This window comes from Hemitrygon akajei, chromosome 20 (assembly GCF_048418815.1).
Source record: "Hemitrygon akajei chromosome 20, sHemAka1.3, whole genome shotgun sequence".
Taxonomy (NCBI): Eukaryota; Metazoa; Chordata; class Chondrichthyes; order Myliobatiformes; family Dasyatidae; genus Hemitrygon; species Hemitrygon akajei.
The window spans coordinates 1991685-2004367 of NC_133143.1; the positions used below are offsets into that span (position 1 = coordinate 1991685).

Here is a 12683-nt window from a genome sequence, read left to right on the forward strand (position 1 = left end):
TTATGCCTGAAACCGCATCTTTGTTGCCTTGTATGGATGCTGAATGATCTATCAGGTTAACTGAACATTTTCCACCTTTGCTGTGGATTTTCAGTATCTGCAACAATTGTTCATTCTAGCCAATCTGTTTTGAAAACTCATCATGCTGGAGAGGAACAGTAGGGTAAAGGAGTCCCATTCATATGCATCAGTAATAGTCTAATCATACACATGCATTTTTAATCAACCATCTGTAATGTCTGCTCATTGAGCTCTTTGGGGAAAATGAGATGATTAACCATTAAGTAAAAAACTGAGAGACACAACCTTTAACACTACTAACAGATGCTGTCAGTTTAGTTAATTGTGGACTAAAATATGACTGGATAAAACTTTTATGCAGACAGCACAGCAGGGGCTCATCACCTTAAATCTGCTGCAGGAATGTAATAAGATACTGCCATAATTAGCACACAGGGGAGTACTGTACTGGCTTCCAATGTGGTATTAATAAAGAACAGTTGGCTTCATTATCCTGCCTACTCCTCTTAAGTGTATACTTGTTAAATGAGCATTAAGCATATATGTATGATATTTCAAAAGCCAATTATTTTTTATTTCAATCTATGCAATGTTGTTCCATTAAATTTGCCAGTAAAAAGCACACTGTTTAAATACACAATATTTGTTAATTATCATGATTTAAATTGTGCTTACAGGCTGACTAATTTTATCTACACATGCTGCTTTTAGATCTGATAAGTGTTTGCACTTCTTGTTTAAACATGACAATAAATCTGAACTAGGTTCATTGTATATAAAAACAACCATGGTGTCCCCTGCCTTGCTTTTCATCAGAATTGTAAAGAGATCCAATAAAGCATTGTTTTCTCTCTGTCTAAGACCTGCCTGCTCAGTTTTTCAATGAACCTGGATATAGGTGATCAGCACTCTGGGACCTCATTAGATGAACCCCCTAATGTTTATATAACTTATCTGTCTTTTTTCCTTTCAGGACAACACCATGCTCCTGGTGTAGCAAACTATCTACCGCTCCAAGCAGAAATCAAGCACCAAGTATGTACCTTTAAGGAATACATTAGTTGCCATGCATTAGAATGAAGATGATGCTTTGGTATTTTCTTGGCATCAGAATGAGACCATAATTGCTCCACAGAGGTTGGCTTAAACACCATCAGATGTATTAAATTTTATTTCTGCTGCTCGTTCTCTCAGGCACAGCCTGACCTCTCTGACCAAGTCCTGCCACCTCAGCTTTAAAAACACATTTTACCACTCCTGGAATGCTGGCATCACATTGTTTATGCTGGAAGCTTTCCACTTCCATGCTAATAATAAACCTGACCATCAAAAGCAGTTCCAACCTATTGCAAATGATATCATCTGCATGTTGGATATGGTCCATCACCAACGAAATAGAATGTTCTATTACAAAATCACGGCTAAGCCTTACAGTAGGTCAATCAATCTCTTTTAATTCCCATAGTGTACATTTCTTTTTCCCAATTATTTTCCATTCACAGTGCTTATACTATTTACAACACTTCAGACACTGAAGCAGCTCACATCAATCTGCAAGACGTTCAAACACAAACTACATACAACACAAGTCCCAACATCTCTGACAAGAGCGAGTCTAACAACTACAAATGTTCCATTTGCTGGACCATCCACTTACAATCAACATTCTGGGAGTATCTGTATCCAAAAACCTGGCGAGGCATCTGTACAAACAGTCTGGCTACAAGAGAAGGTCAAAGGCATGTCACAGTCAGGAGTGTGATAGGATACACTCCACTAATGTGGATAAGAGAACCTCTGGACAAAATAAAGCAAACTATTTGGGCAGCAAACCATTTTGAGTCTTCTACCAAAATACTGGGGTTGTAGCGTCCCCTCTAGCATTCCCACAGAAGTAACTGTTCAAGCCACCGTTAACAGCAGCACCCTAACTTGCAATCTCACTCACATTTGTCATAGTAGTCTTCTTTATGTGTAGCAAAAGGGTTTTGCTGATGATACAGCTTTGAAGATGATAAGGATATCATACCATTATTATGGTAAATAAACAGACGAGCGAGGATCTAGAGTCGCAGTTTTAAGGTAAAGCACAGTGAAATCTCAGTTAAATTTCAGGAGATAGCTAAATTTCCCAGAGAGTAGGGTGCATCAGACTGCCACTTTCTATGATCGATAACAAATCATTCAATTCCTTTCCACAATAGCTGAAGCAGTTTTTGATTAAGCCAGGATGACAAGGTGATCCTGATAATCAGAGAGGAAGTCACTAGTTTTTTTCTTTCCAAAATTAGCTTGGGTTTTCAGGTTTTTATGTACACATTGAGATAAATAAGGTGTCAACATTGTGTGATTCCAAATGTCAAGGTGGATTGGACTACTGATGTAATTGGAGCAACACATCCATTTATAGATTCCTTCAGTCTAATACAAGATACTCTGTTTGATTCATTACCCACTCATCACATTTACAAAGCATCAGCAGGCCCCAAATTATAGGCATCAACCCTCAACCTACTTTTTATATGGCAACATCTATTGGCATTTTACCCTGTACTTCCTCTTGAAGCATCAAGAGGGTATTCTATGACTTACAGTCATGGAGATATACAGCACCGAAACAGGCCATTCAACCCAATTGGTCCACGTTGACTAAAATTTCAATTTAAGCTACTCCCATCACTCTAAACCTTTCCTAACTATGTACCTACCTAACCACCTCCTCTGGCAGCTCATTCCAAATACTAACTTCTAGGTGGAAAAAGTTTCCCTTTGAGTTCCAATTAAATATCTCCCCTCTCTTCTTAAACCGAAATTCTGAACTTAGGAGGTTAGGAGGAGCTGAAGGGAGGAGCTTAGGAGACAATGGCGCCTAACGGCGACTCTTTTGCTTGCATCTTCGGAAACAGCTCTATTTCTATCTTTGATATCTCTATATTTCCCTTCAGGGTTCTTTTGAAGACTCTGTCCTAGAATTATACAATGACTTAGGTCCTTTGCAGAAATGGGACCCGCTCGCAGGGGTCTCACAACTGGCTGTTACTCGATATGCCAAGGACACAGCCTAGAAGATCAGCTGGCGTTCGGAGTTTCAGGACTCCATGGCTCTGGAGGCAGGCGGACTCAAGGTCAGTGCCTCTGCAGGAAATCAGTGTGTCGTGGGAGTACACGGAAGATCGAAAGCAGCAAACTGGCTGCTGGCAGTCTGCCCAGAGACCCGAGTTCTTTGGGCACAGAGCTCAGAAAAAGCGACGCAACAGACTTAAAACATTGTAAATCAGCGAGTTGTTTGTTATGTCTCCCCCTCACTGTGAAACGGAGACACCTCTTTTTCCCTTTTTAAGGAGAGAGAGAGCCTGTGATATGTCGAATTACCGGGTGAACGAGTAGTCTTTGGGGTACTGCAAGTCTGTGCCTTTATTGATGCTTTGCTGCACACTTGAGTGCTCGGTGGGGGGGTGCTGAGTTTTTTTTCTGGAGGGGGATGGTTACTTTGCTGCTGCTTATGCATGTGAGGGGGAGCTAGGGGTACTTTGGGGTTCTAACATTTAACTGTCATTCATTCTCTGGGGCAGTCCTCTGTTTTCATGGATGGTTGCGAAGAAAAAGAATTTCAGGATGTATATTGTATACATTTCTCTGACATTAAATGTACCTTTGAAACCTTTGAAACTTCTTGAATCCCCAACTCCTAGGTAAAATATGAGCATTAACCCTATCTGTACCCATCACAATTATGAAACTCTACAAGATCACCTCTCATTTGACCACACTTCAAAGAAAAAAACTCAACTTACTCACCCTCTCTCCATAGCCAAGTCCCTGGATTCCCAGCAAATTACAGCCGATTCATGTTCAGTGGGCGATGGTTAATCAGGCAGCCGCTTATTTGGGACAACTCTTAAAGAACAAAAACTAATCAAGAAAATAACTGGGATTCCCTTTGTTTATTTGGGACATTATACCTCTTAATTGGGACAAGGGACCTGCTGAATCATTTCTTACTAGTGTCAGTTCAATGCACTTGTGTAGCTGTTAGACATTACACTGAGCTTAAAGCAAACAGTTTTAAAAAGAGTCAGTTGCATATGTTTCTGCTTAAAAAGCAGTGATTTCTGTAACTGAGTTGGCAGGAAATAAGCAGCAAGACAATTCAGAACTGTTGTGCTCACTGTGGTTTCAAGCTTGGAGATGCCAGAAATGGCCGGGAGTGAAAATGAAACAATTCCACTACTTCATCAAGTTACGAACTACAAAGAAATCATCTTGAATATTACAATAAGATTTGTAGGATGCAGTCGTTGAAAGAAGTGTTTGAGTCATTGTATCCGCACTAGCAGTCTGCGCTGATTTTGTTCATTTCTAGTTGATTTGTATGGGGTGTCAAAGGAGGGGCAGCACCTCTGATGAAGGCACTTGTCGTGTCTAATTTGGGGCAGCTCACTCACCATTGATTTCCAGTGAACATTCTGCTTTCACCTGTGACTCCAATAGTGGTCTGCATGTGACAGCAGCCACACCCTGGTACAACACTTTCACGGGAGGGCTAAACGAAGTGAGGGGAGCTGGCAGTCCTCATACCCCACTGAGATAGTAACATGCCTTTCCTACCACGTGGAATCATCTCCGACGGACTGGGCAATAAAGTCTATAGCCAGATCCAATGGCCAGAAAGGCGTTTTTGTAACACTCTGTGGAGAGCGAAGGGCATGCTGAGACTCAGAAGAAGTCATGGTCATCCAATGAAACCAAGGAAGAGCCCAGTTGTGATGATTACTCATAACACTGGACCCGAACTTCCCAGGTTGAGAGAGTGGAACTGCCCAAATGCAACAGCTTTTCCACTTTAAAAACTGTCCTGCACAGTACTTGTCATCACTGGATACAACAGTCAACCACCACTGCTACAATCAAGCAAAAGTGTATATGGATGAATTCCGCCATTGATAACTATTAGGAACCGTTTTAGCGTACCATAATAGTATTGTTAGTGTTCTAATTTGTTTTGGATTTCATTTAAATACATAAATTGTTACTCAGTTAAAATTAGTTTGTCTTTTTTTAAACCTTTTAACTATTTCCATGAAACTACAGATAATTGAGGCAACCGCTTAATTGAACCAAAATATACTAGTCCCAATGCGTCCCAATTAAGTGGAATCTGCTTTATTTGTAAATCTCCTCTGCACTCTTTCCAGTTTAACAGCATTTTTCCTATAACAGAGTGACCAAAAATTAACTCAATAGTCCAAATATGGCTTCACCTCCACCTTGTACAACTGCAAAATAACATCCCACAAGAACAGAAGCTATGAGCAGAATTAGGACATTAGGCCATCGAGTCTGCTCCGCCATTCCACTATGGCTGATTTATTATTCCTCCAACCCCATCCTCCTGCTTTCTTCCCATAAGGTTTGGCACCCTGACTAATTAAGAAATATCAGCCTCTGCTTTAAATATACCTAATAACTTGGCCACCACAGCCATCTGTGGCAATGAATTCCACAGATTAACCACTCTCTGGCTAAAGAAATTCTTCCACATCTCTGTTCTAAATGGACATCCCTATATTCTGAGACTGTGCCCTCTGGTCCTAGACACGTCCAGGACAGGAAACAATCTCTCCAAATCCACTCTATCTAAGGCATTCAATATTCAATAGGTTTCAGTGAAATTCCCTTCATTCTTCTAAACTCCAGCAAGTACAGCCCAGAGCCATCAAAAGCTCCTCAAATTGTATGTTAAGCCTTTCATTCTCAGAATCATTCTCATGAACTTCCTCTGGACCTTCTCCAAAGCCAGCACATTTTTTTCTTAAATAAGGGGAACAAAATTGCTCACAACACTCCAGATTGGTCTAACCAATGCCTTATAAAACCTCAGCATTACACCTTTGCTGTTATATTCTAGTCCTCTCAAAATGAATGCCAACAATGCATTTGTCTTCTTTACCACACAATCAACTTAACAAGTTAACCCTTAGGGAATCCTGCATAAGGACTCCCAAGTCCCTTTGCACCTCTGATTTTTGAATTTTCTCTCAATTCAGAAAATAGTCTACATCTTTATTCTTTCTACCAAGGTGCACGGCTACACTTCCCTAAATGATATTCCATCTGCTACTTCTTTGCCCATTCTCCCAATTTGTCCAAGTACTTCTGCAGGCACCCTTCTTCACTATCTACCCCTCCACCTACCTTTGTATCATCCGCAAACTTGGTCAACCTACCCATCTGAGATCATCTGCCAGAATCCAATAAAAAGACATTATTAATTCTTTAATAATGTTAATTAAAAGCAGATACTTCTTCAAAGTGTTCATAAATATGCAGATATATTCATATATTGTACTTGTTACCAACACAATTCTCCAAACTACTTTTCCTTCTACCTTAGGCTGCTACTATCAATAATCATCAGCAAATCTTGAGATACGACGCCTGAATCCCTGGTAATGACGATCATTTATTGCTGATGGAAAAAAAAGGTCAAAGTCGGTTTCACTCTCCACATACTCAGTAAGACTGTCACACAAATTGAATTTGACACCACTTGAAAATTTTTTTTTGCAATCCTTTTGGGATTAAAATTTCCTTAGCCTGTAGAAACACTAACCACCAGAACATTTGTGCTTAATTATATCTGGTGAAATATCTTCACGGCAAATTTCTCCTCTCTGCCTTGAACATGATAAAAAAAATCTGTTTAAAAGAGCAAACATGTCATTGTGCAAAGATTAAATATTACATTAAAATACTGTTGGATCAGAGTGTAAAAATAGTTATTTTTCTTATATTGTTCTTGTCGTTTAATTTTCAAATGCTTGCTTATATTTTTATATCATCACTTATATACTCAATTGCCACTATATTAGGTACACCTATATACCTGCATGTTAATTTAAATATCTAATCAGCCAATCATGTTGCAGCAGCTCAATGTGTAAAAGCTAGCAGACAAGGTCAAGAGGTTCATTTGTTGTTCAGAATGGGGAAGAAATATGACCTAAGTGACCTTGACATGGGACAGTGTCATAAACTACTGATCTCTAGAGACAACAGTATCTGGAACAGGGGTTCCCAACCTAGGGTCCATGGACCCCTTGATAATGGTATTGGTCCATGGCATAAAAATGGTTGGGAAACCCTGCTTCAGAGTTTACAGTGAATGATACAAAAAGCAAAAAACATCCAGTGAGTGGCAGTTCCGTGGGCAAAAAGGCCTTGTTAATGATAGAGGTCAGAGGAAGACAAAGACTAGTTCAAGTTTATTGTCATTCAGCTATATAGATGTATATTGCTAAACAAAACATTCCTCCAGACCAAGGCACTCAATGCAGTACATATAACTCACACAAAGCATAAAGTAATTTCAACATGTATAAATTAACAAGTTAGAAATAAACAATATAAAGCTACTGGCACTTCTTCCATGACAAGACCTAGGTGGCGGCAGGGAGTTCAGTTGTCTCATGGCCTGGGGAAAGAAGCTGCTTCCCAGTCTTTATCCTACTGATCTGGTCCCTCCTGCCTGATGATAGGGGGTCAAAAAGATTGTTGGATGGATAGGCGGGATCCTTGACAATGCTAAAGGTCTTGCTATTCGGCACCTCTGATAGGTTGAAGAGAAAACCCAGTGGTCTCTTCCTCAGCTTCCTGACTTCATACAGACAGGAAGGTGGCAGTAACTCAAATAATCACACATTACAGCAGTAGTTTGCAGAAGAGCATCTCTGAACACACATGTTGAACCTTGAAATGGGCTACAGGATCAGAAGACAATGAACATACACCCAGTGACCACTTTATTCAATACAACTGGTAGCTGATAGTTATGTGTGCAATTTGTTCAGTGAACCTTTGTAGGCTGAAGGGCCTGTATTGTGCTGTAGGTTTTCTATGAATCCTCTATAATTGTAGTATAGCTGATTCTGCATTTTTCTAGAAGTTTCTCTGCAGTCTGTGTCACGCCACTGAATTTGACTATTTAGAGTCAGAGAAAGGACAGCACTGAAACAGGCCTTCATTCTATCTATTCCGTGCTGGACTATTTAAACTGCCTTGCCCCATCAACCTGCAACTGGACCATTGCCCTCCATACCTCTGCCATCCATGTACCTATTCAAACTTCCCTCAAACTGAGTTTGCGTGCAGCGCATTCCACACTCTCACGACCCTTGAGTGAAGAGGTTTCCCCTCATTCCCCTTAACTTTTTAATTTTCATCCTTCATCCAGTTCCACCCAACTTCAATGGAAAAGGTCTGCTTGCATTTACCCTATCTATACCCTTCATAATTTTGTATACCTCTATCAAATTTCCTCTCAACCTTCTACGTTCCAAGGAAAAAAGTCCTAACCTATTCATTCTTTCCTTATAACTCAGGTTCTCCAGTCCTGGCAACACCTTATAAATTTTCTCTGCACTCTTTCAATCTTATTTACATTTTTACTGTAGGCAGGTGACCAAAACTGTACACAATATTCCAAATTAGACCTCACCAACATTTTATACAACTTCAACATAACATCCCGTCTCCTGTACTAGGCCGATGTGGCAAAACCTTTCTTTACAACCCTATCTACCTGTGATGCCCGTTTCAATGAGTTATGTACCTGTGTTCCCAGATCCCTGCGTAAGTCCTACCCTGGTTGGTCATACCAAAGTGCAACACCTTGCACTTGTCTGCATTAAATTCCATCTGCCACTTTTCGGCCCATTTTTCCAGTTGGTCCAAATCTCACTGCAAGCTCTGATAGGTTTCCTCGCTGTCCACTACACCCCCAATCTTAGTGTCATCCACAAATTTTCTAGTTAACCACATTATCATCCAGATCGTTGATAAAGATGACTAACAACAATGAACCCAGCACCGATCCCTGCAACACTCCACTACTCATAGGTTTCCCATCCGAAAGGCAACCATTTACTACCACTCTCTAGCTTCTCTCACAAAGCTAATACCTAATCCAATTTATTACCTCATCTTGAATGGCAATTTTAACTAAACCTTCTTGACCAACCACCCATGCAGGACCTTGTCAAATGACTTGCTAAAGCCCATGTAAGCTTCATCAACTTCCCCAAATTTCATAAGTTATTTCTTATCATTGAAATACGCTTTATTTCTCTAGTCTGAGCTAGTTTTTAGTATAGGATGACCACGGCTTTTCTCCCCTCTATCATTTGTTTTGCTTGTTCACTCTTTCTTTTATATGTAGAGTGAGTTGATTCCCATTAATCATTATGAACATCTGATAGAACAGCTATAATCACAAGATTTATGCCTCATTCTTGACTTCCAAAGGTAACAATATCACTACCATCAACGAGTTGCTTAATTAACTAACATTGAACCAGACATATTCTATATCTTTAAAATCCAATAACAATAACTTGAGCTATTTGCAGTTAGGAAGTATTTCACAAACCCCAGTTACAGTTACAATACTCTTGGCAGCTTATGACCAGAAAGGAAATAAGTCTGTATTTAAATGATACTCAACAATGTTAACCACAGTCATAACTTGGTACAGAAACAGTTTAGCACATTAGCATAAAATTGGTTCAAAATTCTTACATTCATCGCTGGTGGTTTCCTTTTAGCAAATATATCTGTTTATACTTTCAGAAAAACTTCCTATCATTTTGATAAATTCATAATTCCTGCACTCATAATGGGAATTTAAAACATCTGTATTTATTTTATTAAAGTTGAATATTCACAAACAAATATGGCTAAAACAAAGAAAGAACACTTCTGGGACTTGGGAAGTGGGAATCTCCCTAGACAATTCTAATTCAGCAGATTACAAACACAAACTATATATGTGCAAATATGAAGAGTATAATATTGAAGAACAAAGAATATTATTTGTTTCTCAGGAGACAAGAAAGAGCCTTACCCCTTCCCGAATACATCTCATTACCACAGAATAGGCTGCAGAGGGGATAGTCCAGTGGTCTCTTGAGTGTGGTCCTCGCTCCTCCTAAAAAAAACATCAATTCAAATGAAATTAGTTTCCAGATTTTTCTAGCAGATATGTAAAAATTTTGTTTTTTTGAAAAAACACTAACATAATTCACAACTTTTTTCAAGAAAGGAGATTATTCAACAAAGACAGTTCAGCAGGAATAGTAACAACTGGAAATGTAAGAGAACTAAGATATGATCCTGTAGGGTTAATGTAAAATTAAGAAACAAAGAAATCTGATTAATAGAAAATAATATGGCTATCATATCAATGCCAAACAAGATAGACCTATAGGTGAACCTCATTTTGCCCATCGTCTGATGTTCCAACATATCAAGTACTTATACAAGATAATTTATAAATCCATTAAGTATTTCTGCTTCTGCCAATCTTTTTGATCAAGTTCTGACTCCAACAGTCTTCGGTTCCTTTCTAACCCTTCTGTTAAATACATAAGATTATTGCTATCTATTGGAGGAGATACCTACTTCCTATCAACTCCACCTGGGACACTCAATATTTTGTACACATCAATGAAATCTCTCTTCAGCCTCAAATATACAAAAGCAACAAGCCAAGTCTCACCACTGATGGCCTATTTTCTAGCCCTGGCAATGTAGTCAAGTTTCCGAGGAAGAGGTAATCTTCACCTTCAACTCCACCTTCTCTTCAAGTAATCTGATATATATATGAATCAAGCTGTCAGAGAAAGTCACATACAATAATGATATTTAAAAGGCATTTGGACATAGATGGAAAAGATCAAGGAAGATTTGGGCCAAATGCAGACAAATGGTAATGTTTGTTGGTAAGGGCCAGTTTCCACATAGAATAGTTCTTTTGATTCAATGACTCAATATCCTTTTTCAAAATGAATGCACTGTAGGTCACTCCAGAACCTGAACATTAGTATTTATTATACCCTGGCAGAGGGGACCAGAAGGGCATTGCCATTTTGATTTGCTGTGTTTTTTGAAAGATTTCTGGAAGAAAGAAATTTAGTTTGGTGCAGAATCCCACAAAACCATGGCACTTTAGTAAATCTTTATTGTGTATTTCTCTGTGAAAAGTCTCTATATTCTCAGTTTACTATGCTGAACAGGCCACATTGCTTATATGCACAACGTGAGACTCCTGAAACAGATGCTTTCTTCTGAGCTGTGGAAGAAATTACCAGGTGGTTGGAGGAAGTGATCTGAGAACTTGCTCAAAGCCTCTTAGAAGAAATGCATCACCCCCAGTGACTTCTGAGATCCCCTGGACCACGGCAGCTCAGTGTGAAGAAGGATCCAAAGGGATGGTACTCAGAATCTCAAGGCCATGCATTGGATGCACACAGAAGCACACCACCTCACATATTACACAAATGCTTCCTTCTCCTGTCAGACATTTCCTGCCTTTTGATGGAAGGGTCTGTAGACTCATTAATAACATCAGAGCTCACAAAACAGGAGGAGTAGCAAGTCCTCCTTGAACTCAAGAGACTGCACATGAACGAGAACCAGGTAGTGTATGATACACAGGAAGGATAATGTGGATCTGGTGCCCATTTAACCTCAGTGCCAGAGGAGCACCACTTGCAATAGTATGTATTTAGAATATTCTCATTTCCTGAGATCCAAAAACACCAAAGGTCATTGGTAAAACCTCAAAAATAATACGTCCTTTCTATTAACTTGCCATGATGTAAGTATCAAGGTCTCAGCGGTAGTTTTTTCTACATTTGCAAAATATCATAGAGAGTACTTCTTACACTGCCAGGAAACAGCTTGGTCAATCCAGAACAATATGCGAAACAATATTTCTGGTTTTACTATCTTGACTCATGAACCCAGTAGCATTAGTAATTATTTTATTTTTTTATTGATAGTGTGGAATAGACCCTTCAGCACTTCAAGCTGTATTGCCCAGCAATGCCCTGACTTAATCCCGGTCTAATCATGGGACAATTTACAATGACCAATTAACCTACCAACCAGTATGCCTTTGGGCGGTGGGAAGAAACCAAAGCACCCGGAGAAAACTCACATAGTCACGGGAGAATGTACAAACTCCTTATAGACAGTGGCAGAAATTTATTTTACCCCCGGCCTAGTGTAGGACAATTAACAATGACCAATTAAACTACTAATTGGTATGCCTTTGGACTCTGGGAGGAAACTAGCATACCTAGAAAAAGCTCACACATTCCACGGCGAGGAAGTCTCCTTACAGACGATGTCGGAATTGAACTCTGAATGCTCTGAGCTGTAATAGCATCGTACTAACCTTTACAGCACCATGGCTTATAAAAAGATCTCAAAGGAATTCAGGTATTATCAAAAATTTAATACATTTGATTAAAAGAAAACACATGCATTCAGATACTCTATTGCTCAAAGTCACATCCCCATCAAGCTTTTTGATTATATCATCAGAAGTGCAATTTCATCTTTTAAAGTTAAAACAACAGATTTTTCAGTGAATGGAAAAAAAAAATTGTACCTATAAGGGAAGTGGTACTCAGATTATTGGGTTGAAAATTCAGCACTCTACCATAGTCACACTGAGGATTGTGCGTGAACTCAAATGCTGAAACCACGGTGCAAACAGGAGTTGATGTGCAGTTTAAAATCATCTTACTCTCTTTTAGCCAATATGTGTTAAGAACAGGCATGGGCAAACACAGGCAACCAGTCTAACTCAACTCTGG

General features: G+C 39.3%; 1 protein-coding gene across 4 annotated transcripts in view; it reads right to left on the reverse strand.

Annotated features, from left to right (window-relative positions):
• Positions 1-12683, reverse strand: part of ulk4 (unc-51 like kinase 4) — a 730951-nt gene that overhangs the window by 505240 nt on the left and 213028 nt on the right. For all 4 annotated transcript variants that reach the window (XM_073072965.1, XM_073072962.1, XM_073072961.1 and 1 more), the window contains one exon: positions 9923-10006. In XM_073072965.1, the coding sequence (XP_072929066.1) occupies positions 9923-10006 (84 nt within the window). The remainder of the gene's footprint in view (positions 1-9922; positions 10007-12683) is intronic.